The 24,890-nt window shown below is 39.5% G+C and overlaps 1 protein-coding gene across 3 annotated transcripts in view; it reads left to right on the forward strand.

Annotated features, from left to right (window-relative positions):
* The window catches only part of LOC149807078 (uncharacterized), a 43,511-nt gene extending 18,985 nt beyond the window's left edge, over positions 1-24,526 (forward strand). For all 3 annotated transcript variants that reach the window (XM_089961579.1, XM_089961570.1, XM_089961588.1), the window contains 4 exons: positions 1,852-1,989; positions 22,558-22,698; positions 23,325-23,465; positions 24,083-24,526. In XM_089961579.1, coding sequence (XP_089817705.1) covers positions 1,852-1,989; positions 22,558-22,698; positions 23,325-23,452 — 407 coding nt within the window. In that variant the 3' untranslated portion in view covers positions 23,453-23,465; positions 24,083-24,526. The remainder of the gene's footprint in view (positions 1-1,851; positions 1,990-22,557; positions 22,699-23,324; positions 23,466-24,082) is intronic.
* The last annotated feature ends 364 nt before the right edge of the window (positions 24,527-24,890 follow it).

Genomic DNA, 24,890 nt, shown 5'->3' on the forward strand with positions numbered 1-24,890 from the left:
TCAACAAATAATTTATTTCTCTAAAATACAAAGTTAAAAGCGTAATTTTGTTTTACAAATAGAGAAGTAAATCCCAAATAATCCTTGAATTACAGACACAAGTAATAATAATAAAAAGTTCTGAATAAACGTTAGTACAAATACAAATTCAATCAAACGCTGAAGGTGTTATATCAATGTGGCGGCCTTTATCGTGCTGTTATACCAAGAATATTTTATCAGAACTTTGTAATATAATTCCATGTTGGAATTTACTATAAATCCTAGTGAATGTCACTGACCAAGAGTATTTTTATGAGTACCCTGTATTTCCTTTACAGAAAAAATCACTTGCACTGAATAATTTGAAAAAATAAATTCCAGCCCAAATAATCTACAGAACACCACAATAGCTCATATTGATTATGCTAGATCTTAAAGCAACGAATACGAGACTTTCAGAATTAAAAACATCAATTATATGACAAACTAAGGCGCAAAACAATACCCAGGATGAGGATCAAAAGTTAATTGTTCTAGAAAGATCTTAGCTATAATTAGAAAGTACCTAACCAAAATCACAATAAAACATAACAATCATCACGCAACCTAGCTATAAAAATAGAATGTCCTTGTCCCATCTTAAGATACTGATCCTCACTCTGAGGAAAACAATATTTACCAAAACTGTCACTGATTTTGGACAAGGTCAGCCACTAGACACAATGTTTCATTGCCACAGCATATAATGAAATTTAAAAAAATTAAAACAATAACTAACAAATAAAGCAAATGAAATATACATAACAGTTTTTGTCAGCATGAATTTAATAATATGTGTTGTGTATGTGTCAGCATGAATTTAATAATATGTGTTGTGTATGTGTCAGTTTTAATTTAATGATAACGTGATGTGTCAGCATGCATTTATTCGTATGTGTCGTGTACGTGTCAGAATGAATTTATTCCTTTGTGTTTTGTATATATCTATCTGTATGAATTTATTCCCATGTGTTGTGTATGTGTCAGTATGAATTTATTCCATGTATCGTTTATATTTTAGTATGAAATTACCCCTGTGTTGTGTATGTGTTGGTATGAATTTATTCCTTTATGTTGTGTATGTCAGTATGAATTTATTCCTATATGTTGTATACGTGTTCCTCATTGCTGAATCTCGTTTACCGGTGACATTTTCGAGGTCAACGACACGTGGATTTTTCCGAAATATTTAGAGTCAACGCTGTTTGGGCACTCAGAAAGTTAACTTCAGAGGGATCTAAAGTGTGTACAGTGATTCGGTGGTTCGTCGAAGTTATGTGTGCATCTGACCCAGTGAAATAAAGTGTTTGACAGCAATTAAAAAAAACAAATACCCCCTCAAAAAAAACCACCCCAACCCTCCTTCCAAACATATGTGTCTTGCCAGAATTGTCTACACTGGATATATACTCTTGCTGAAATACCTTCTTAAAGTAATTCCTTCTAAACGAGCAGTGAGGAGATTGGGTGTTAATTGTCTGGTCTAATATTTTACATCATCCTCTGGTTCAAGACTTCACAGGCATTGTACGATCTATGTGCTTTGTACAGCGCTTGTGATATTTAAATCACTGTTGGTACATTTGTAATCCAGTGACATTATTTATTAGAGGATGAAAGAAGCAGAAAAACAATAATATTTGTTTCAGATCTCACATTGATACCTTACATCTCTGGAGTGGGTCCATAATTGTTTTCAAGAAGGATTTAATTTCGAGTAGACGATGGTTCACATTCCTTAAAACTTGGTCTGTTTTCTTGTTATATTTCCTAATTTTCTGCCATACCGACAAGTGTTTGCTTTCCTTGAGTATACATTTATCGTTGTAGATACGCAGAAGATATGCAAGTCTGGATCGCCTTTGCCTTCTGTTTTCTGTGGCCGCGGACCAAACCGTCAAGACTGTCCCAGTGGTTATTTTTGTAATATAGATCCACTGGACAGATTCGCCGTATGTTGTCCACAAGGTTCGTAAGCATACTAAACTCTATCATAAGTAAAGTGTATTTGATTTTGCAGTGATATCAAAGAAGGCTGAATACATTATTCATACCTCCGTACCACGCATATGTACAATAACGATCTAAGTTAGTCGAGAAAGAGGCAGCGTGTTTTTGGCAAGTAACCGCCATAGCAGCTTGCTTACTGGAAACTGAATAAATGGCTCCATGCATGTACAATGTGATGTATTAAAATGTAATTTTATTCTTATATATATATATATATATATATATATATATATATATATATATATATATATATATATATATATATATATATATATATATGTGTGTGTGTGTGTGTGTGTGTGTGTGTGTGTGTGTGTGTGTGATACCCAGTCGCAGAACACTTCTCCTCCCCTGGCCACACTTTCAGTGATATAACAAAAGGAATATTACTGGATACGCGGCCTTAGAACATTGAAAACAAGCGGTTTAAACCAAGAAGACTAGAAAAAGACAACCTTGCCCAAAGAAAATTATCTTTTGCAGCCGACACATTTTCTTTTAAATAATTCTCTATATTTGCTTAATAGCCTATGACTACTATCACAATGAAATATCTGGGATATAATTTACGATTACATACATTTACATAATATAACAGATGTCGTTATGGCTCATCAATTTCTAGGTCAATACAAATATTTTCCAGTATCAGCAACAAGCTGAAATAAACTAGTTGAAACATAATACGGTTAAATGGTTCAATTCCTGTAGAAACAGCCAATGTATGTATATTGCGCTGATCTAACACCCACCGTTACTCCATCAAGTCATTCCACCGTAATTCTCGCGGAGGTGGAATTGCTGTCATCACTAAGAACTCCATGATCAAACCTTTTTAACCACACCAACTTTCAATTTCTACCACACATCGTTTGAACTAGTCCAAGCCACAGTGACACTGGAACAAAGATTAGTCCATTTTTTCTTCCTATACCCCCCTCCTCCTAGTAGAAAAAACAAGCTGACCGAATATCTCTTTTTGGAGCAGTTTTCAAATCTCCTTGAGTATGGAAATTCGATAGGTGGCAACCTGATTTTTCTTGGAGATTTCAACTTTCACTTTGTCCTGGAAACCCAAACACATCAAAACTCATAGATTCCATTAATGTTCAACCTCAAACAGTCAGTTAAGCAACTGACCAATAAACATGGTCGCATTTTAGACTGGATTCTTCATAGACCTGATGATAATATTCTACGGTCCTCCCTGGTATCCCACAAACTTGCATCAGATCACCTCTACATTATATGCCATCTTGACATATTAGTCCCTAACCGTCCACCTTTATTTGCTACTAAGAGAAACCTGTGTATGATAAATAGAACCAAATTAATGCATGACATCCAAGCAAACCTAAGAACTTGCTTACCTCCTATAGCAGAACAACTTGATAACTGCCAGCGTTCATTGCTTGACAAACATGACCCAGCCACCAAGCGCAGAGTATCAATTCAAAAGTGTTCTCCATGATATAGCAGTGTTAGGGACCAGCTTCGCACTGCTAAAAGAGACCGCCCTAAAGCTGAGAGGCTTTGGCATTCCACCAGACTTGCTATTCATAAGCAAATCTATGAAGCCGCTAAGAAGAATGTCACAAATATAGTCCATGCAGCGAAATCAGCCCACTACAGTGCTAAGATCATGGAAAGTTTCAGCTGCAAAGGGCCCTTCGAGATTACTACTAACAAGCTAATGTCAAGGAACAAATGTATACCACTTCCAACTACCTTCTCTCCAGTAGATCTTCCGGACCTGTTTTCAAATTTCTTCCGTGAGAAAGTACAAACCATTAGAGATATGCTTGACAATTTCAATTGACAAGTCGTCTCCATACAGTTGGGATACATAATTTCAGCGGCAACCATTAGCAACATTTGAACTTGTCTCTATGGATTTAGTTCCTACAATCGTGATGAAGAGAACACCATAGTCATATGAAGTTGATCCAATTTCAACATCACTGCTGCTTGAGTGCTTAAATCCAGTATTGCCTTCACTAACTGATGTTATTAATACCTCTCTCTCATTCGGGGAATCCCCATCATTTTTCAAAACTGCCATTATAAAGCCTCTGTTGAAGAAACCAGCACTCGACCATAACGATTTAAAGTACTACCGCCCAGTTTCTAATCTCCCATTCATATAAAAAATCTTAGAAAAAGTTGTTCTATCCCAATTTGTATCTCATCTGAATTCTAACAGTCTTTTTAGCAATGTACAATCTGCATATTGTTCTTGCAACAGTACTGAAACGACACTTCTAAAAATAGTTATGATATTCTCTCTGCTTTTAATAGCGGAAAGATTACATTCCTCACCCTCCTTGATTTGCCTTCAGCAATGGTCACAATAGACCATTATATATTACTTCATCGTCTCCAGCATGTATTTAGCATTTGTGATACAGTCCTACTTGGTTAACAGGACACAAATTGTGTCTGCAAATGGAATACACTCCAGCCAAGTTGATCTATGCTGTGGTGTTCCAAAGGGGTCTGTTATTGGACCTGTTCTCGTCATTATATACACTCAGCCGCTCTCAAGTGTCATAGATCATCATCCAGTGTCTCACCAATTGTACTCTGACGATACCCAAATATACAAATCTAGCCACCCAATGAAGTTGATGCTCCTATCCAATGTGTAGAGATGTGCATTTATGATGTGACATTTCGGATGACATGTAACAAGCTGCAGATGAACGATGATAAAACTGAGGCCATTCTGATCACAACACAAAGACTTTCTCATTCACACCCTTTACCTCAAACAAACAATATCAGCAACACCAACATTAAAATCACACAATCAGTACGAAACCTTTTGTTACTCTGGACAGTACTCTCACACTGCACCAAAATGTCATGAACATATACAAGGCTGCATATCTTGAGCTGAGACGCATCAGCTCCATTCGCAAATATCTTTCAGTTGATGCCACTAAAACACTTGTATGTTCATTAGTACTTTCAAGACTGGACTATTGCAATTCAGTTCTGTCTGGTTCATCTCAATATCTACTTCAGAAACTTTAAAAAGTTCAAAACACAGCTGATGTGATCATCCTTAAAGTACCACGATCAGAGCACACCTCCCCGCTGCTCTGTGCCCTACACTGGCTATCCATTCGATCCAGAATCAAAAAAAAACTTTGTTCTATGTGCTATGTTTAACTGACGGACTCCAGTCCAACATACCTATCTGACCTCACCCATGTGTACACACCAGCAAGATACTTAAGCTCCTCTTCTGACAATCGTTCACTCATTATTCCCACTATGAACACGAAGTCATATGGACAACGTTCTTTTGCATACCAGGGCCCAGCAACGTGGAATGAATCGTCAACTGGACTTAGACATAAAGACACAGTCATCCCATTCAAGAGTACTCTTAAAACTCACCCATTTCGACTGAAAGAAGAAACTTAAAGAGCAGCAGAGGGGGCGAATCGGACATTTTGTCCAATCGTTATTTTGCTTAATTATTACTTTCTGCAACTCAACGATCTAGTGTCGTCAGCGCCTGGTAAAAAAAAAACGACGTCGTCGTTGGGGGATCATCCAAACGTCATTTGGTTTAATTAACACCTTCTGCGCGTCGATCCCCAGCGTCGTCAGCGTCCGGTAAACATATCGACGACCGCGTCGATGTCATCGCCCCCCCCTGCTGCTAAGTAGTTATTTACAATGAAAATTATTTACAACTAACCGAATATTTGGTCAAGTCCGATACGATATCGTGTCCGAGGATCATGTAAATTTATCGTTACAAATCCATGTGGGGTCGACTGAGCATGACTAAAAAAGTTTCGAAAAACATTAAAGTCCATGTCACCGCCGCACCATGTCTGCCAAATATTTCGTAGCGTGTGTGTATCAACGCCGTTGAACACAGCAAGAATATTACAGTTGTCTCTAATTACTTTTGGAATCTGAGTGTATCGTTGAGTGACATATATCACGTCAGTGTTTTTATGCCTGCCTCTGGAAAATATCCTAGCTGGGTTTTTTTGATTGTCTAACATAACATCATCGTACACGACTAGATTGTTAACGTCGCCATCAATATCATCAATACCCGGTGCATCATTGATATCCGTAATAAACTCAATAACATTTTTTTTAGCGATCGCTGATGCATTCTCGTTGAAATCTTTCAACACCTCGTAGCATCGTTGATCATCTACGCTAGGAGCAACCAAATACAACTTATCCCACTTCATCCATCTCATTATTAAATTGAGTAAGAATTGCGTCTTGCCGGATCCAGATGGTCCGATGATAATCATCCGGATCGAGTTTGGTAACGCTGCAACATGCTTAACTGGTTCTCTTGTTTTAGTCGCCGAAAAATCAATTATATTCATATCTCTATACATAAATTATGGATCTATATTGTGTGAAGTGTAGAGTACGTACTGGCACAAATGATATGACAACCGCTACAACAAGAAATAACAGATCGGCCCTTACTGGCAAGTGTGTACAATGCGGTACAAAGAAATTTAGATTTATTTCTATTAGACCCGGAGATGTTTTAAAAAAAAGCGAGGAGGTGACATCGCAGCCAAATTGGCAAAACTCCCCGGAACACCGTGGGCAAAGTATTCAGGAGAAAAACACCTCCCAGGATATAACTACTGTGGCCCCGGAACGCGATTAGATATCAGACTCGATGATCAAAATCAGCCCAAACCCGGTGAGTATCCAATAAACGCTATCGATAAGGCGTGTCATGCTCATGATGTTGCTTACAAAAGTAGCGATCTGCAACAGCGTCATATCGCGGATGTAAAATTAATTCACGCATTAAATGCTATTCCTGATAAATCCGTCAAAGAAAAATTGGCCTCATGGTTGGTAAAATCGGCTATGAAAGGTAAATTAATGATTGGAAGCGGAGCTTCTGGCGCTGGTAATTGAAAACGATAGCGTTTATAATAACAACATGGAATCCATCTATTATTCTCCGAGAGGATACTGGAAGGGGAAGGCCGCAATTGGTAAGCTTGCAAGCGCTGCAAAGGTAACAAAGACCACTGCGGCTAATTGGTTATCCAAACAGGCTATATGGCAAATCTATCTACCACCGCCTAAACAAATCAACTTCTCGCGCTTTGATGTCAGCGTACCTAATGAAGTTCATCAGGCTGATATACTATTTTTGCCGCATGACAACGGTTACAAATACGCGCTAACCGTAGTTGATGTTGCGAGTCGATACAAACAAGCGGAACCGTTGAAAACAAAGTCAGCAACTGAAGTAGCCGATGCGTTTGAGCGGATTTATCGAAGAGGTCCTCTGCGCTGGCCAAATCTATTACAAGTTGATCCTGGTAGTGAATTTCGCGGCGCTGTTTTATCAACGCTGAAACATCATAGCGTCGCGATACGACGAGGTCATACTGCGCTACATCGTGATCAGGCAATTGTTGAACGATTCAATCGGACTCTCGCTGAACGGTTATTTGGATATCAATACGCGAAGGAATTCATCCAAGAAAAACGATCTCGTGAATGGGTTAAAAGGTTGCCAGGTGTAATTGCAGCGTTAAATAACGAGATTACCCGAGTAATCAACATGAAGCCCAGCGACGCGATTAAATACGAGTATATACCCGGAAAATTAAAAATAAATAGCGTTTCTAAGCCGATTCTTGGCGATGTCACTGTTAGATATCTATATGAACCAGGAGAGCTTGAAGGCGGTAAAAAAAGGGCTACCGATCCTATTTGGAGTGTTACCACACATAACATATCAACGATAACACGATCAACTGGTAGACCACCGATCTATAGACTGGATTCAACTGCTCCTCAGCGCGGATTTACACGCGAGCAACTACAAGTGATACCTAACGATACTCAATTGCCCCCACGTGGTCTTAACTAGCGCCGTTGCGTCTATTGCACTCAAGACAGGTCAACCTCACATTGTTTTTGACATGACCGAGACTGTTATCGATCCTATCCACGGTAAATTGGCGAGTGTCTTTATCCGAATAACGCCAACTCATTATACAATTGCAACTCGCGCAGTGATTATTCTGTTGTTGTCGTAGCGAGATTATTAATTCGGCATCAATATCAAAACGCCGCTGTTTTTTTTTATCCTGTTGGCGGTAACCCGAGAGTTTTCTATCAATGACGCTTGCATCGATGGTGACTTTGTCGGTGACTCCGTCAGTGACTCCGTCACCGGCTCCGTCAATAACAATTCTTCGAAGCTGATTTATCCTCCGTACTCTGGACACTGCAAGATAGACTAGATTCGACCATTCGATGCGATTATCAACTATCCAAACAATTGTGTCCGTGATGGTTAGTCCCTGCGAGGAATGTATTGTTGTTGCGTATCCTAGCGTCCACGGGGATTTATCAGCACGTAGCGCGTCCTCGACGACGCTGATATCAACGAGCACAATATCATTCAGCACGAGAATTTGTTTTTTTGTCCCCGACGCTGTCGGGGCTGGAATTTCAACTTCAATGTTCTGCCGCCGTGTGTCCGCGGGTCTATAACATAACGGCACTGGACGCGTTGGAAACTTTTCCTTATGCAACGTAAACAACTTCCGCTGAAGTGTGTCTCTGACTATCTTTCTACTCGCTACAATCAAATCGTTTGGTCTCCATGTTTCCCAGAATTCATTCAACGGCGTTTCCGGAATCACCTCGCGGATTATTTCACACTGAACTCTATCCGGCTGTAATCTGATTAGTTTTTTAACCTCTCGCAGTTGTTCATCAAGTGCTCGGTAATCAGTATCGGTTTCTTCATAATAGTCCACGAACCCGCTCAACCAATCATGTGGACCCTCGCCGACAAATGGTGGTGGTTGACCATGGTCCCCACACATGATTACCGCTGTATTCGCGCGCAGCAACCACTCAAGAAACATTTGTAAAGTATCTAACGAAACAGTACATATCTCATCCCAGATGATAATGTCGGGAATAAATTTTTCACCCATTCGATCAGGAGTCCACTCACCGCCGCTGTATCGAAAAAAGCTGTGATAAGTAACGGCGTCAACATTTCGTTGTTTTATCTCTCGCGCTAGTCTATGAGTCGGTGTAAGCACGATTATACTTGCCCGCGTTCGAAATAATTCAATTGCCCGAGTCGTCTTTCCTGACCCGCCACAGCCGCTTAAATAAACCGTCTTGTGTCTACAAATTGGATCAGAACACGATGGTGCATTAGACCATTCTGACAATTTATCACCGCGTAAGTATTTGTTCTCAACGGTGACATCTGCTGACGGGGAATAATCGCGTCGTATTTCATTTTTAATTCTCCATGTACCCCAACTCTCGTCCGGACTAGTAAACTCGGCTACGTTTCCCTTATACGCTACGTCAATATAAAATGAATCAACGGCTACTCTAACCGCGGTGTCAGGAAATCTATTTATCATCGAGAATAAATTAATAGCGGCATAACCCAGCATAGACGCCCTCAAATGCGGGTATGCCGGGCTGTCTCCATCGCTGTAGGTAACAACTGTACCCAACCTTGTTCCATTGGACAAGAAAGCTGTTTTGCAGTTCACGTATCTATTTTTCGCCACTGCGTCCTTGATTACGAAATCATATTCTGCGTCATCTATAATCAGCCGTGAGCAATATCGTTTGTAATCGCAGTTTTTTCCACCTTGTGTAAACTTACCAATTATTCTTCTACCGAGATCTTTTGCCTCGTGGTTTCGTTGGTTGAATATCCTCCTGGACCATTCGATGATATATTCCTCGTCGGCATCAATGTTTTTTCTGGACTCGTCAATTATGCTATCTAGACGCTCCGGTTCTGGTAACCAGACTTCAGTCTGTGCCCGGTATGATATAATCGCGTCACTGACAATCAACGAAACTAGCATGCTACAATCAATCATATACCGTAGCAGCGGTATTGGCAGCCACTTCTTTTCAGCCATGTGTCTACCGATCCAAATATAGCAACAGCGATGGAGTCCTGCCGCGAATTCAAATGATACTATGCGAGCGAATCCGGTTAAATCAAAATCAGGCAGTGGTCCATTAATAGCAACACGAGTCATTTCATGACTGGGGTGTCCAAATCGTCTAAAGTACTCAGCGGCGGATCCATACCCGAGAAAACTCGCTGGATAACAGGCAACCATATCAACCGAGATCATAGCGTCGCGGTTGTATTCAGTGTTCCATAGTCCACCGTGATAGTATTCCAAACAACTGGATTGTACATCCGGCAGAAATTCCTTGCGCGTTGGTCTCCACGCATTTTTCCTTGCTGCAACATGAGCTACAACCGATGGAATCGTAAAACAATTTGTTAGCAGTTGTTCATCATGCTCTTCAAATTCCATGGCGGTTTTTTTCATCCTGTTGTGAAATGCTTCAGTGCGATATAATTCGCCGTTTGGTCTTACAAACTGATCAAAGGTATCCGCATCGTTTTCAGCGCTGCGAAGTAACCACACTGATACAGGGTCGTTTTTACACAAATAAGCGATAGCATCAAAAAGTTTCCTCTCCGCGAGAAAACCGTCCTTGGAGAATTGTTCTCCCAGGAATTCTTCGGGTATATACTTTACTGTTCTATCTCGTGGAAATATTGTGATCGCGGGCGTCCATGCGTGTTCGTTATGATCAATAATTTTGATTGGGGTTCCCTTCGATTTATACTTCGATTCGTATAATACTTCACCGGTTATCGTTGTAACGGTTATTGGAAATCTCAACGACGTTTCTAATCTCGCTATGTCGCTGATGGTTGCTCCACGCTCTTTTACGGTTAGTTCCCACTGGTTGATTTTGCTACGTCGTAAATCAGTCAATTTGTTTCCTCGACATGCATTTGTAAAATGCTCTATTATTCGTTCTGCTACACAATTTATCCCCGTTGACTGTTTCATCGGTTTCAGTTTTCCGATATCAGGTTTCTTATTTAACGGGTATATTCCATAAACAACTGCTGTTTCAGGATACGCTCGTTCATAGTATGGTCTGTCAATTCCGGTTAACAACCCCGGCTTGGAGTCGCGGCTGACAGTGACTGTTTTCTTGTCGCTGAGAACTGGTTCAAATTTATCACGCATGATCCAATCGCCTGATTCCACCCGGACAATGAATTTTACTCTGAAGAAATACCTTTTACCGTCAAGTTGTGATATTATCGTTGCTGCGCGGTTGTCGTTCATTGTAGCATCAACAACACCATCAATTCGAAATGTTGACCAACTATGAGATGCACCATCACGCTTGAATTCATTGATACAATCGCGTATTTTATTCAACAGGGTTCTATCGTTTATTAACGCTTTTGGTGTGTCCTTGAGGACTCTATCGAGATTAAACTTAATATTTTTCCAGGGCTTAATTGCTGCCAATCTCTCAAACTCATCCATATAATTAAAACAAGTATTTAAATGAAAGAATATAGTATAATGAATCACTGCAAATGGTTGATGATTGGGTCGACAACCCCGTGCAATAAATCATGTAGAGGTGAATTCTGCGGGTATCATTTACAAAGCGTTCGTAATGGTTCTCTTGGCCCCCTCCCGTGCTTGGTTTGCCACGTCGGTGTAAGAGGAAAATCGCAGTTGTGTATCAATTGTGGCGGAAAGCGATACAGGGAACTAAAACGCTATTATGACAAGCGAATTAAAAACGCCGTCATTGACCCCACCGCCGACTTCGTCATCAAAACCCCCCAAGACTACGTTGAAAGATTCATAATTAAACCAAATAATAAATTAGACAAGTAGTATTATTATACAAATGGACCAAGAATTTCAGCCGCACCTCCTGCTCGTCAATTACGAGGCATCTCGCGACGGTATTGTTAGAAACCGCAGACTGAAGAAGCCGGTTGGATGGAAAAACAATCACGGGTATTTAATGTTTACTGCTGGAGGGAAAAAATATCTCTGTCACAGAATCATCTATGAATGTTTCCACGGATTGATCAAAGATAGTCTCGTTATTGATCACATTGATTCTAATTATCAAAATAATAGACTGTGTAATCTGCAAGCCATCTCTCAGAGTGAAAATAGTAAAAAAGGCCAAACTGGTAAATACTCAAAGAAAGCAAAACCCGTAAAGTCATTTGATACAACAACTCACGAGGAAAAAATATTTCAGTCGATGAATGAGGCAGGAAAATATTTTGACATTTGTATCGCCTCAATACAATTTGTTGCAGAACGAATATATCAAACAGCGATCTCAAAAAAGACGGGTCATAGAATTCGATTTTCATATATAACATCAAAGGGAGATAACTCGTTTTGTGATAGCGTCGCATGACAAGAGTTACGTCCCTTGAAGTCTAATTAATGTTGCGTCCCTTGAAGTCCAATTAATGTTGCGATTAATTAATCATTTTACGATGAAAACTAATGAAATACACGCTATTATCTAACAGCTGTATTCTTTTTTTTAATGTTTTATTTGAGTATTTGGTTTCATTTAAATGCCGTGAAACACCATTAATAAGGATTCAAACGATTCAAGGGAATTCAAATTAACACACACCTTGTGACTGACGCCGCTGTATTAGTCACTTTATATATAAGATGACTCGTTATAAGCCTGGGGCTTTCGAAAGCCAATTCAACTAATCAAAACTAACCCACGCTCTTGACCCGGGCGTGTGGTTGTCTTTTGTTCACAATCATGCAACCGGGTTAATTTAATTGGGTTGCTTTTGATTGGTTGAATTGGCCGTAGAGTTCCGCCCCGCCGTTTTATGTTTGTGCTGTCTTGTGCCGTCCCATCATCCATCAATCATTTCATTGTAAATATATTCATCCTTAATTAAGTACATGTAGTGATGTCCCCCAAGCATATCTTCTGGGCGGTCTACGATGACGTTTGTCACCCTAGGCCTCCCTCCTGGAGATGTATGCTTTGGGGTTCCAAGATGTGAATGTCCTTAATTAAGTATATGTATATGCCTGTAATCTGCCACAACACTCGAGTGGAGATCTACGGCATTGTACTGTCCATGTATGCCTGTAATCTGCCACAACACTCGAGTGGAGATCTACGGCATTGTACTGTCCATGTATGCCTGTAATCTGCCACAACACTCGAGTGGAGATCTACGGCATTGTACTGTCCATACAAAAAACGGGGTCAAAAATGACCCCAATAATTTTATTAAAATTTTTGATATTAGAAATAAGATGTTTTATAAGAATAATGAATATCGAAGACATCAATAATATATTAACTGAGATTTCAAAATTAAAAAATCAAGGAATTGAATTATCTGACAGTGAAAAAATATTATCCGATTATGAGATTATTAACGAACAGTCGAAACGGGGGCGTTTTACCCTGGCCCGCGAGTATTTTTTTATAAAACGATTACAACATACGATTAATGAGAACCTGTACCACAATGACGCAAATGCATTCATTGGACTATTTACTGCCGTTGAAATAATACGAAAAAAACTCGGACGTGTTTATGAACGACGCCGGGAGATTTCTAGTAAGATCAAAAACATTAGAAGGATTATAGACGAAAACTCCGTGGAGCTCCCGATGGTACACTCGGCGGAAAATTAGAAATTTGCGGAGTAATTTGCAATAATGGTAGGTGAATCACTTACTACTCGGCTAGCCAGAGAGCGACTAGCAGCGCTTAGAAAGTTTATACCGTTACGAGACAGGGTGAGAGAGAAACTTCAAACGCGACAACAAATGCAAACCGATTTTACTGTTGGAAGCGAACAACTCTTTGCCCCGGTAACTAAAGCGACTAAGGATGTTACAGCTGCAACAGAACGAGCAATATATGGGGATATTCCTAAGGAGGGCGAACGGAAAGAGGCGCCTCTTCTTCCTGTACTTGAAAAGATAGCAGCAGAGACAGAACAAACACAGCAACGGATAAAACAACTTTCCAGTGATATAAAAACCCAACGAGAGTATGAACGATTAGCTGATATTGATGATTCTGAACAGGGTGATGTTGGTGAACTTCAAAAAATTTCCACTCAAAAAGGAGTCCCCTTTATAGATAAACTCACTGAAGAGGCTATAGCACAAATAAAACGACCTCAATTACTGAAATCCGACGAGTATAGGGTTTTTGGTAATTTTGCCGCTCAAAGCTATCATTCAAGAAAAAACTTTTTAAAAGACGAGTATAAAAACAGTAATATAAAACGAGATGACTGGGTTAATTGGTTGTATAAAACGAATAAAGAGATTGATCGCTTGGATACAAAAGAATTGGGATATAAAGAATTTAAAAAAGGAATTGATGATTATGATATACGACAACAACAAGAAATACTACAACAGCAAAAAAAAGAAGTCCGAGAAAAACGTCAAAAAAAAGCTGGTTCTAAAAAAACAAGCGGAGAGGGGTATCCAAGTGGTAGTGGTCTAGTTGAAAACGCTAGTGTTACCTGCCCTAATAGTGTTCTCAGTGATATATCACGGCTAGAGGTATTAATTGGAGGAAAACGAGCCGGAAATAACTCTACGGAAATAATCAATGAGGCTGCTGATATTTGCAAGCGGTTATTTGCAGGCGGTATCATAGACATTAATGCATATCGAACGCTCATAGACGAACTCGTGGATGATTAATTGGAAAACTGGTGTTTTTAATAAGGATGATCATACACTACAACCATGATAAACCAGTACTCGTCTACGTGGTAAACTCGCGATTGCCTGTTTACCGCGCGTACTATGGAGATGGTCTCGGTAGCACCATTGCGGGGTTATTTACAAGAATGGCTCCAAAAGTAGCGCCGTTAGCCAAACAATTAGGAATGAAGGCTATTGATGTTATTCGTGATAAGGGAATCAGCGCTATTGGAGATGTTGCCGGAAAGGCGCTTTCAGCCGCGCGGGGCAAACTAATGTCGTTGGTGAGGAGAAAAAAACAGAAACCACCGGTGATGCCATCAACGACAGTGATGCCTGCAAATGTCAGTAAAGTAATAAATAACGCCGTGGAAGAAAAACTAGAGTCGTTGGCGGCTCAGTCATCCACCAACGCGCCCATGAACGCAATAGCGGGAGAGTGGTCTTAAACAGAATTCAAAGAATTTACGACGAAAAAATCGCAATTGAAAACATCAACATGATAAATAATAAAATGTTTACGCGAACCGCTGATCCCGCGTTTGATATGGACGCCCCAGTGCGCAGGGATGATTCTGTCCGTGATTATCAATATTATTCTTATTATGCAGCGCAACCTGACCTACGATCGCGAATTGAACTTCAAGTCCAAGATACCAGTAAATACTTTCTGCCGTGTGAAGCGTTTATCGAAATTGAGGGAGAACTTGTGACAAATGCCGCCGATAATGCACCATACGCAGATGACGATCATGTTCGAGTTGGTTTCGTCAACAACGGTATCATGGCGTTATTTGAGAGCGCCAGATATCTTATTGACGGGCGAGAAATTGAATCAATAGAACGCGAGGTTGATGTTGCAACGACGATAATTGGGTTGGCGAGATACTCGGATGATTATACAAGATCGGCGGGCCCATCTATAATGTTCGCAAAGGACACCACTAATAACGCTGATCATTTTCAGTACATCAACGTGCTAATAAAAGAAAATACCACAATTGACCAGGATGAAGCAACCAATCCAGATCGCAGAACAAAACCAGGCGCTAATTTCACTGTTATAAAAAGTCTTAACGATAATTACAATATGGGATTCGCAGCACGAATGTTGATGCTAAAAAGACCACGCCGACAGTTTTCATGCGCGATTCCACTCCATCACATATTTGGATTCTGCAGAAATGTTAGGAAGGTTATCTATGGGGCCAAGCATACAATCGCGCTGACGCGAAGGGGCGATGATAACAATGCAATATGGCATGCTGTTGGCGTCGCTGCCGGTAAGGTTGTTTTAACTAAAATGGCATTGTGGATGCCGGTGCTGACTCCATCAGTTACCACGGAGGCACGATTGTTAGCATTTATGGAACAGGGAGGGAAATCGTTGTTGAGTTGGCTAGCGGTAACAACTGATGCTAAAGAAGATAACGTCGCCGATACGTTTACATGGCACCTAGCATCAAAACAGGGTGTTTCAGCCCCGCGTCATATATTCATAGCGCTACAGAATAGGGAACGATTGGGCAGTCAAGAACACAGCCATATGATATTTGATCAATTAGGAGTCAGGGATGTTTCGCTGAGAATAAACGGACAACAGGAACCATCCGAGGATATACAGCTTAATTACGGCGACAACCATATCGCACGTGTATATCATCGATTGCTGTCGTATATGGGTCGTGATCAAAACGTCGACACTGGTTTGCAAATATCACAACTTGATTTTAAAAAACTGTATCCGATTTATTATTTTTCGCTGGAACATCTTGATTTAACGAGACAATCCGTCGTTGATATACACTTCCGAGCTCGTATAGCCCCAGCTGGTGTTAATTACAGAGCGGTCGCTGTCATTCTCAGCGATAAATCAATGCTGCTAGAAGGCGTTGGTGGACGAATGAGAATCGTTGATGCGCCAGTGGAAAACATGTAATTGAAAGCACAAAACGCGTTTACAATAAAATGTCGTATAGTGTCGTCAGTGTAGAGTTGACTGATGGTCAAGTCAAGAAATTACGATCAAAGTCGGCTAAACAATGCGGAACCACAATAACGCTGAAGCCGTCACAGATGGCAGGTGGTAATCATAAGATATCGTTGACGGCGCGTCAAATAAAACATTTCAATGATGCGATGAAGAATAAAAAGGGTGTTCAAATAGATTTTTCAGCCGCAGCAATTAAAAACATGGAAAAGACCGGTGGGATATTTCCGCTGTTAGCTGCGATTCCAGCGTTGATTGCCGCGGCCGCACCAGCAGTGGCTAAGGCGGCGGCGTTAGGAGCCGTTGGTACCGCGGCGGGGATGGCATTGAAGAAGGCAACCGGGAAAGGCTACAAAAAAAAACGACCCGTGGCCGGAAAGGGTCTAAGACTACCGGGAACCCCGTATTCATGGTACTCGGGAAAGGGTCTAAGACTACCGGGAACCGTTTATTAACTCCAATGTCTAATTTTGATTTAATAGACGCCGCAAACGCGCTAGCGATAAAAAACTTCAGAGGTGTTTTTATGAGGGATCAATTACCGGCGGCACCAAGGAATATTGAAACCGGTATAATTAACCTCGATGGGTCCTCCGGAGCGGGAACTCATTGGGTTGCATACGCGATTGATCCGCGTGCGATCGTCTATTTTGATTCATACGGGTTAGCTCCGCCGAAAGAGTTCATGCGGTATGTCCGGGCGTGTTCAGCCCGGGCGTGTTCAGCCCGGGTTTTTTATTCCACGCTGCCAACACAGCAATTAAGTGACCCACCGATATGTGGCCGCGAGGTATTGAACGTACTCGCAGCGATTTCATCATCGCGGAAACCACCTCATGTGGTTGTAAACGAATACACTAGTGGGGTCGTAGAAGCCCGGCGGGTTAATTAGAAACGCCGTTTTTTTCTACAATAACGATGATTGATATTTGGGGACGACCGGTTTCGGCGCTGAAAAAGCCCACGGAAACGCCCGCCACCGATGACATAAAAAAACTAATTGAGGATGAAATCGCTGATACGTTGAACTTAACCAGTGTTGACCCAGATGAAATAGTTGTATTTCAAGACCGCCAGGGTAAATTGAAATCCAGTAATGTGTCGCTGAATGACGTTTTAATACGACAGCGTGATGCCGCCGAGGACACTATCGCGTTGTATACCGGCGACGGACGACTCAAACCGGGTGAATCCATCTTGACAATAAATGGAAAAATAAGTACACTTGGCGACAATTATATAACCATGTCAAATTCGTTAAAGGGTTTACGTGGTGAATTTAACTTTCATGGAGAACAGTTCAGGTCGATGATAACGCACGTCAGCGAAATGCGAGACATTGTCAATAGTTTTTTTCGGGGACCCCCGACGGCAGACGAACCAAATCTTGTAATAATAAAAAATGCTATTTCGGATCTTATGGAGATGTCGGCCAATTTACCCCCGTTGCGAAAAAATGTTAACAGGATCGATGACAACTTTGATAAATTCTTTGGTAAAAAAAATACCAAGCCGGATGAGATTACAATAACTATAAATGATATCACTGCGTATGGACAGGAAATAAAAACAATCAAAACTGATGTTGCAACAAACAAAAGGAGTGTAGACGCGCATGAACGGGAAATAGAAATAATCGGCGCTAATGTTGCAACGATCATAAATAATGTAGACTCGCATGGACGGAAAATAGAAACAATCAAAACTGATGTTACAACGATCATAAATAATATGGACACGCATACACAAGAAATAGGAACAATCAAAACTGATATTGAAGCGAGCAAAAAGAGTGTGGACGCGCATACACAGGAAATAGGAACAATCAAAACTGATGTTGAAGCGAACAAAAAAAATGTAGACGCGTATTGGCGGGGAATAGGAATAATCAAAACTGATGTTGCAGCGAACAAAAAAGGCATAGACGTGCATACATATGAAATAGGAACAATCAAACTTGATGTTGCAGCGAACAAAAAAAGTATAACCGAGAATACACGGGAAATAGAAACAATCAAAACTAATGTTGCAGCGAACAAGAATAATATAGACGCGAGTTGGCGGGGAGTAGGAATAGTTATAACTGATGTTGAAGCGATTAAAGAAAAACTACCGAGAATAACAGAGCAACTCGAAAAAATAAAAAACCCTCATGAGAACATCATCAACACAGTATACACAATTCGGCATGGATCATTCGATTGGACTCCTACACAGAATACAGTAAATATCACCGCAACTGTTAAGGGCATTTATCGACTGACACTGGTTTCAATGATGCAGTTTAATATATTATCGTCGAGTTCATCCGGGTTTAACAATACAATATCAACAATTATAGACAAGAACGCAACTGAACAGTTTACAATTTATGCCGTTGATGGAAATTTAACCAGGGCAAACATTACATGGTATGTGGAATTTGCAGCGAATCTAAGTAATTAAAAACACTAGCTCTTTTAAAATAAAAATGACCACCAAGGAAATTGAATCAGAGGTATCACCGACGTCACATCAATATCGATTCGATACCGCAAAAGAATTCTCCGCGAACTTAAAAACGCTTTCCGAACAATACCGTGCAAAAATAAAAAAATACCGCAGAAAAATAACCGCCATCGACGCGGTCGTGTACTCGGTATCGGGTATAGTAGCTGGCGCCGGTGTTATTTTATCCACGGTGACCACGATAACCCCGATCGCTGTTCCAATCGCTATCTCCGCGATGACAACAGTTGCTGGAGTTGCCAACGCAATCACTAGGAAGATATCATCGTGTTTTCAGAAAAAACTCAACGAGTATACAGTAAAACATCAAATAGTATCCGACGCATACTCGAAATTATCCGGGTTGATCTCGTTATCGATTGATAATTTGTTCGTATCCGATGTTGAATTCTCCACGATGGTCCAGTTGTATAGCTCCGCGATGTCAAAAATCGAGGATTTTCAACTGGAAGCCGAAACCACCTGGTTGTTAAAATTAGACACTAAAGACAACGAATAATAATAATGTCGCTGAACCCCGAAGGGTCTCAATTACTTCAGCGGATCGCGGAGAATACCACTCCGGTACAAACAAATATGATATCGATAACATCAACGAAACCCGAATTCAGTGTGAACTTCCCATCACCGGTTCCAGTGAAGGAAATAGCGCTGGCAAAATTGCGAGTATATCACAGTTGGCCTAATATCCGAGCGGACGCATTTAACGGACAACAACCTAATAACTCGCTGGTTTTTGCATGGACGAATAAACCCGATGGGACCCCAGACTGGAAGGAGGTTACAATACCAACTGGGTCATACCAAATAGAACAAATCAATAAAGAATTTCAACGCAGGATAAAATCGATCACAGGAAAGGAATCAAAAATCGCTATTACGGTTCATGAACCGACGTTATCGTCGACAATTGAAATAAGCACACCGGGGTATATGGTTGATATCTATAACAGTTCAATAAGAACCATACTAGGATGGCCTGAGAATCCACCCGCGGACACCCCCCCATCAACTATCCTCAGACACGATAACGGAGATGGTGGTAGGCATATTGCTCCATACAACGTAAATATCGCATCAGTGATAGCGATTAATCTAGTGTGTGATGCTATCGAAGGAAGTTACCAGGTGGATACCAAGCAATCAAATCAAGCTCAACAGGGGTATATCCTTTATTCGTTTTCACCAACAGCCCCTCCGGGATTTTTGATCATTGAGAGTCCGATTAATCCGGTCTATATGCGATGCCATGATCGGTTTTTAACGAGAATTAATTTCAGACTTACCGATCAGTCAAATAACCTAATTGATCTGCAAGAGGAGGAGTTAGTGATCACTCTGTTTGTAAGATCATAGCAGCAGAGGGGGCGATGACATCGACGCGGTCGTCGATATGTTTACCGGACGCTGACGACGCTGGGGATCGACGCGCAGAAGGTGTTAATTAAACCAAATGACGTTTGGATGATCCCCCAACGACGACGTCGTTTTTTTTTTACCAGGCGCTGACGACACTAGATCGTTGAGTTGCAGAAAGTAATAATTAAGCAAAATAACGATTGGACAAAATGTCCGATTCGCCCCCTCTGCTGCTTAAAGACCTAATAATGTTTCCTACCTTAAATATTTTCTGCATGTCTTTTTATGTTTAATAATTTCACGGTGTTTGTTTTTTTGTAATCAAATCATTATATATGGTTTTTATGTTATACGTGTTGTCTAATGTTGTAAAGCGCTTAGAGCTTCTAAAGATTAGGCGCTATACAAAGTCCTCATTAGTATTATTAATATATATATATATATATATATATATATATATATATATATATATATATATATATATATATATATATATATATATATGTGTGTGTGTGTGTGTGTGTGTGTGTGTGTGCTCGAATAAATTATATCTTACTCCCAGTACCCGTTTTCATTTTGCTGCTTTAAAACCTGTCACAAACGTTTAATTGGAAAAATTTCTGTTAAGACAAACTGTTAACAAAATTCTGGCATGTTTGTGTCTCCATAGATAACGTGAAATATAATGTTTAAACTATACCGATTATTCAACACGCCATTAGGATTGACCATCACCCACTCGTATGTTGATCATATGTGTACCGTATACGAAGAGTATGCAAAAGTAGAAGTAACATCTCTTATATACAGAACTACATTCCCTGTTCCTCTACCACTTTTGAGTCCTAGGCTTTCATGCAGAGAGAGAGAGAGGATATCTATAAAATCTAATTCCTTTCATCTGTGTCAGGTTTGGTACACTTCTTTGTACATTTGACCACACTGAGTTTCAACTAGGGTGGTATGCAGGGTTCATAAAAATCGAGAAATAAGCGGGAGATCAGAGACTTTGAGTCAAAGGCCTGATTGTATTTTCTCATATTATTCATCAATTTTTGACAATCGTGGACAATCTCTGCAGATCTTGACTTTCATCGGGTTTGGGCAGTGATCATATTTCTGACAGCACTCTGATCCAAAGCTTGAAATTGAGAGAGAGAGAAAGAAAGAAAGAAAGAAAGAGAGCGAATATGGAGGGAAAGAGGTGGTAGACAGGGTGAAAGAGATAGAGAATTGAATATGGAGATGTTGACTGTCTGAGAGAGAGAGAGAGAGAGAGAGAGAGAGAGAGAGACAGAATGTAAAATTACGTGTGTGTGTGTGTTTGCGTGAATATCTTATTCATACTTTAAAAATCAAATCAAGAGAAAGAGACACTTCTTTTCTGGGGGGGGGGATGGGGGATGGGTGAGTGGTATGTTTTTCAAAACAAGAATTACAATGAAATATGAAAAACATGTAAAACAAATTCAACTCCAAAACAATGCTTTACTTGTTCTAGTAGGAAACCGGTCTTTGTAAAATTGCACTTGATTAAATTGCATCTCTTATTTTCCAAGAGTAGATTTAATGTTATCACAAAAACTTCTCAGCTTACTGTCACTCCATTCCGTTTTTCAAAAAGTCTTCCAGTGTCAGCCTCATTTTTCATTCATCAATTTTATAAAAACCTAAGATCTACCAACAATCACTTTTCGTTAACTGACTTATTTCAGCTTACGCAATGCGTTTAGTAAACTTTATTTGTGAATGTCTCTGGCACCGGTAGAATAGCAAAAGATGAGCTAGATTAAATTATAAAGGTATGACCGATTTTTGTCACCAGTAGGATAGCATATACTGTCGCCAAAATCGTGTTTTGGCTTAGATTTAAGACATACGGTTGGAAAATATTGCTGCCATTACTCAAGTTACATTTTTCTGGTAAAGCCGAGAGTTTATATTAATTTTTATACCACAGATCTAATATAAATTCATTTTTTTGTGCCACATTGCAATATTTTTTTATATGACTCTTGCTGAAATACTTCGTTAAATATTCAAAGAAAGATCTTTTTTAATTGAAGTGAAGAAACCAGGGATTTGCCCCAAACCACCTCGCATCGGCTTGTGCGTAGAGCTATGTTCCTCGGACGAAGAATGTCCTAGCGGTCGGAAGTGTTGTTCCAATGGATGCGGGCACACGTGTCAGACTCCTAAAGGTTTAGGTGTGGGAACATTTACTTTTTTTATCTGATTTTCTTTTCTTATAGAAGTATAGTGGCTCGGGAGCTAAGTAATCACGGCCTTCTTAGCCAATATGACCTCTTTATTTATTGTAACGTTTTCACAGTGTGATGAGCAGTAATACTGAGTGTGTCGCTAATCGAGTTGATGAAATAACACTATTTGTTTATTTTATTTTACTTTTAAGCTAAATTTTATTCCTCTTTATGATGCAGACTTTTCATTTTGTATCTGAAATTTCAGGATAAAATTAGGAAAATTATAAAGTTTCAACATTCTTGGTAAAGAGTTTAAGCTTACGCATTGCTGATCTGCCATCAAGTATGTGTTTCATTTGTAACAATATAAGCAATATGAGAATGGTCAAACTCTTAAGGTAGAATTGGGCAGAGATTGAGTTTAGCAGCGTGAATTTAGTAGTAGTTTCTAAAGTACATTCGATTTCTTAGAGTGACATAATTCAGTAGAATCACATTCGAATAAACTCCTGTAGCGTTTCTCCTTTCTTCCATTTCTCTATCTTCCTTGTGCGGCAATATTGTACAGGCTTGCATAATTTGGTTAGCATCGTTAAATATTTGAATGAAAGATCTAATTTTAATTTAAGTGACAAGTCCAAGGACTTGCCCCAGACCATCTGGCGTCGGAATATGTGTAGAACAGTGTTCGTCTAATGCAGACTGTCCTGGCGGTCAAATGTGTTGCTCTAATGGATGCGGCCATACTTGTCAGTAACCTGTTGTATCAGGTAAAGATGATATGCAACGAAAGAATATCAGTACTATTTTGCGCATGATGCGCCATTATGTTGTCATTGTTCGGATTAAGCGTGTAAAAGTTAAGCTGTTAAAAACTTCAAACCACGAAGCACACAACGAAAATATCAATATACCCTACAGGGGTTAATGTTCGGATTGCAAACATTTTGTGCCTCCGATTTTACATTATTTTTAAAATGATTTTATATCGCGCTTTTGTTATTTTGACTTCATTCAATGGTTTTAGAATTATAATATTAATGTTATTACATTTTCATGAAGGATTTATTTTCGCGGAGGACTCGTTGCTCACGAATATGGTGAAAATAAACTCCCGCGAAGGCCATCACTATCTGGTATGTTAAGTATGGTTCTTTAGTAGTCTTGTAATTTTTTTTACATCTGTTCTGTGAGCCCTATAACTTCGGAATTGATGGACTTAAAATTTCAGTATATTCGAACTGTACAAAACGAGTCTTGTCATTGTAAAAAATGTATGTAGTTTTAGTTTTAGTTGTATGGACTCTAGATGTTTGCTCAAAAAATGTTGTGTATACGTTATTATTATTATTATCAGTTGTAGTATTAATATTATTTTTTTTATTAGATGTCACCTGCCTTTGCAATTGGAAGACTTGTCGTCATTACAGGACATTCAACACCTTTGACTGACGTACCATATGCTTCTGCCGAAACGGAAAACTTGTGTTAACTGACAAAATATATCGCACTGTTTGAAAATAGTGTTATTGCATGATTAACGGATCGTATAACTCGCTTGTTTCTGTGGGTGGGTGAGATTCTCCTTGGAGTCAAATTGTTTAGTTTTGTTAGTGTTTTGATCGCTTTTCTTATATTTTGCAGTTGATGACAAATGTATAAAATTGTAAAATCCGTGAAAGTGTAGTATTCTTTCATAAAGCTAAAGAGATATGATGTAAAGAATAGTGTTTTTATTTTATTCCAGCAATGTGTAAGAGCTTGTGCACAAATATATCTGGCTTTAGAACAAAGAAAATGCCCAATGCAATTAAACCCCGTTTGTTCGCTACTTTGGCATTTTATTTGTTCATTTATTTATTACCCAGGTAAATAAGATTGTTGGTGTCTTAAAAAGGGCCCATTTTAAGGTAGGTCAATAAGCCATTACACGTCACACCTTTAAACCTGTTCTTAAATTATTTTCTGTTCATTTTATCGCAGTTCATTAGTACTTTTAATATATTTGAAATATATATATATATATATATATATATATATATATATATATATATATATATATATATATATATATATATATATATATATATATATATATATATATATATATATAGTTTTAACTGCACTTTTAACATATTATTGGATATATCATACCAAGGAAATGAAAGGTGTTTTTCCCACCTAGGCAGCATATG

The sequence above is a fragment of the Sinohyriopsis cumingii genome, chromosome 1 (genome assembly GCF_028554795.1).
Source record: "Sinohyriopsis cumingii isolate HCF-2022 chromosome 1, ASM2855479v2, whole genome shotgun sequence".
Lineage (NCBI taxonomy): Eukaryota > Metazoa > Mollusca > Bivalvia > Unionida > Unionidae > Sinohyriopsis > Sinohyriopsis cumingii.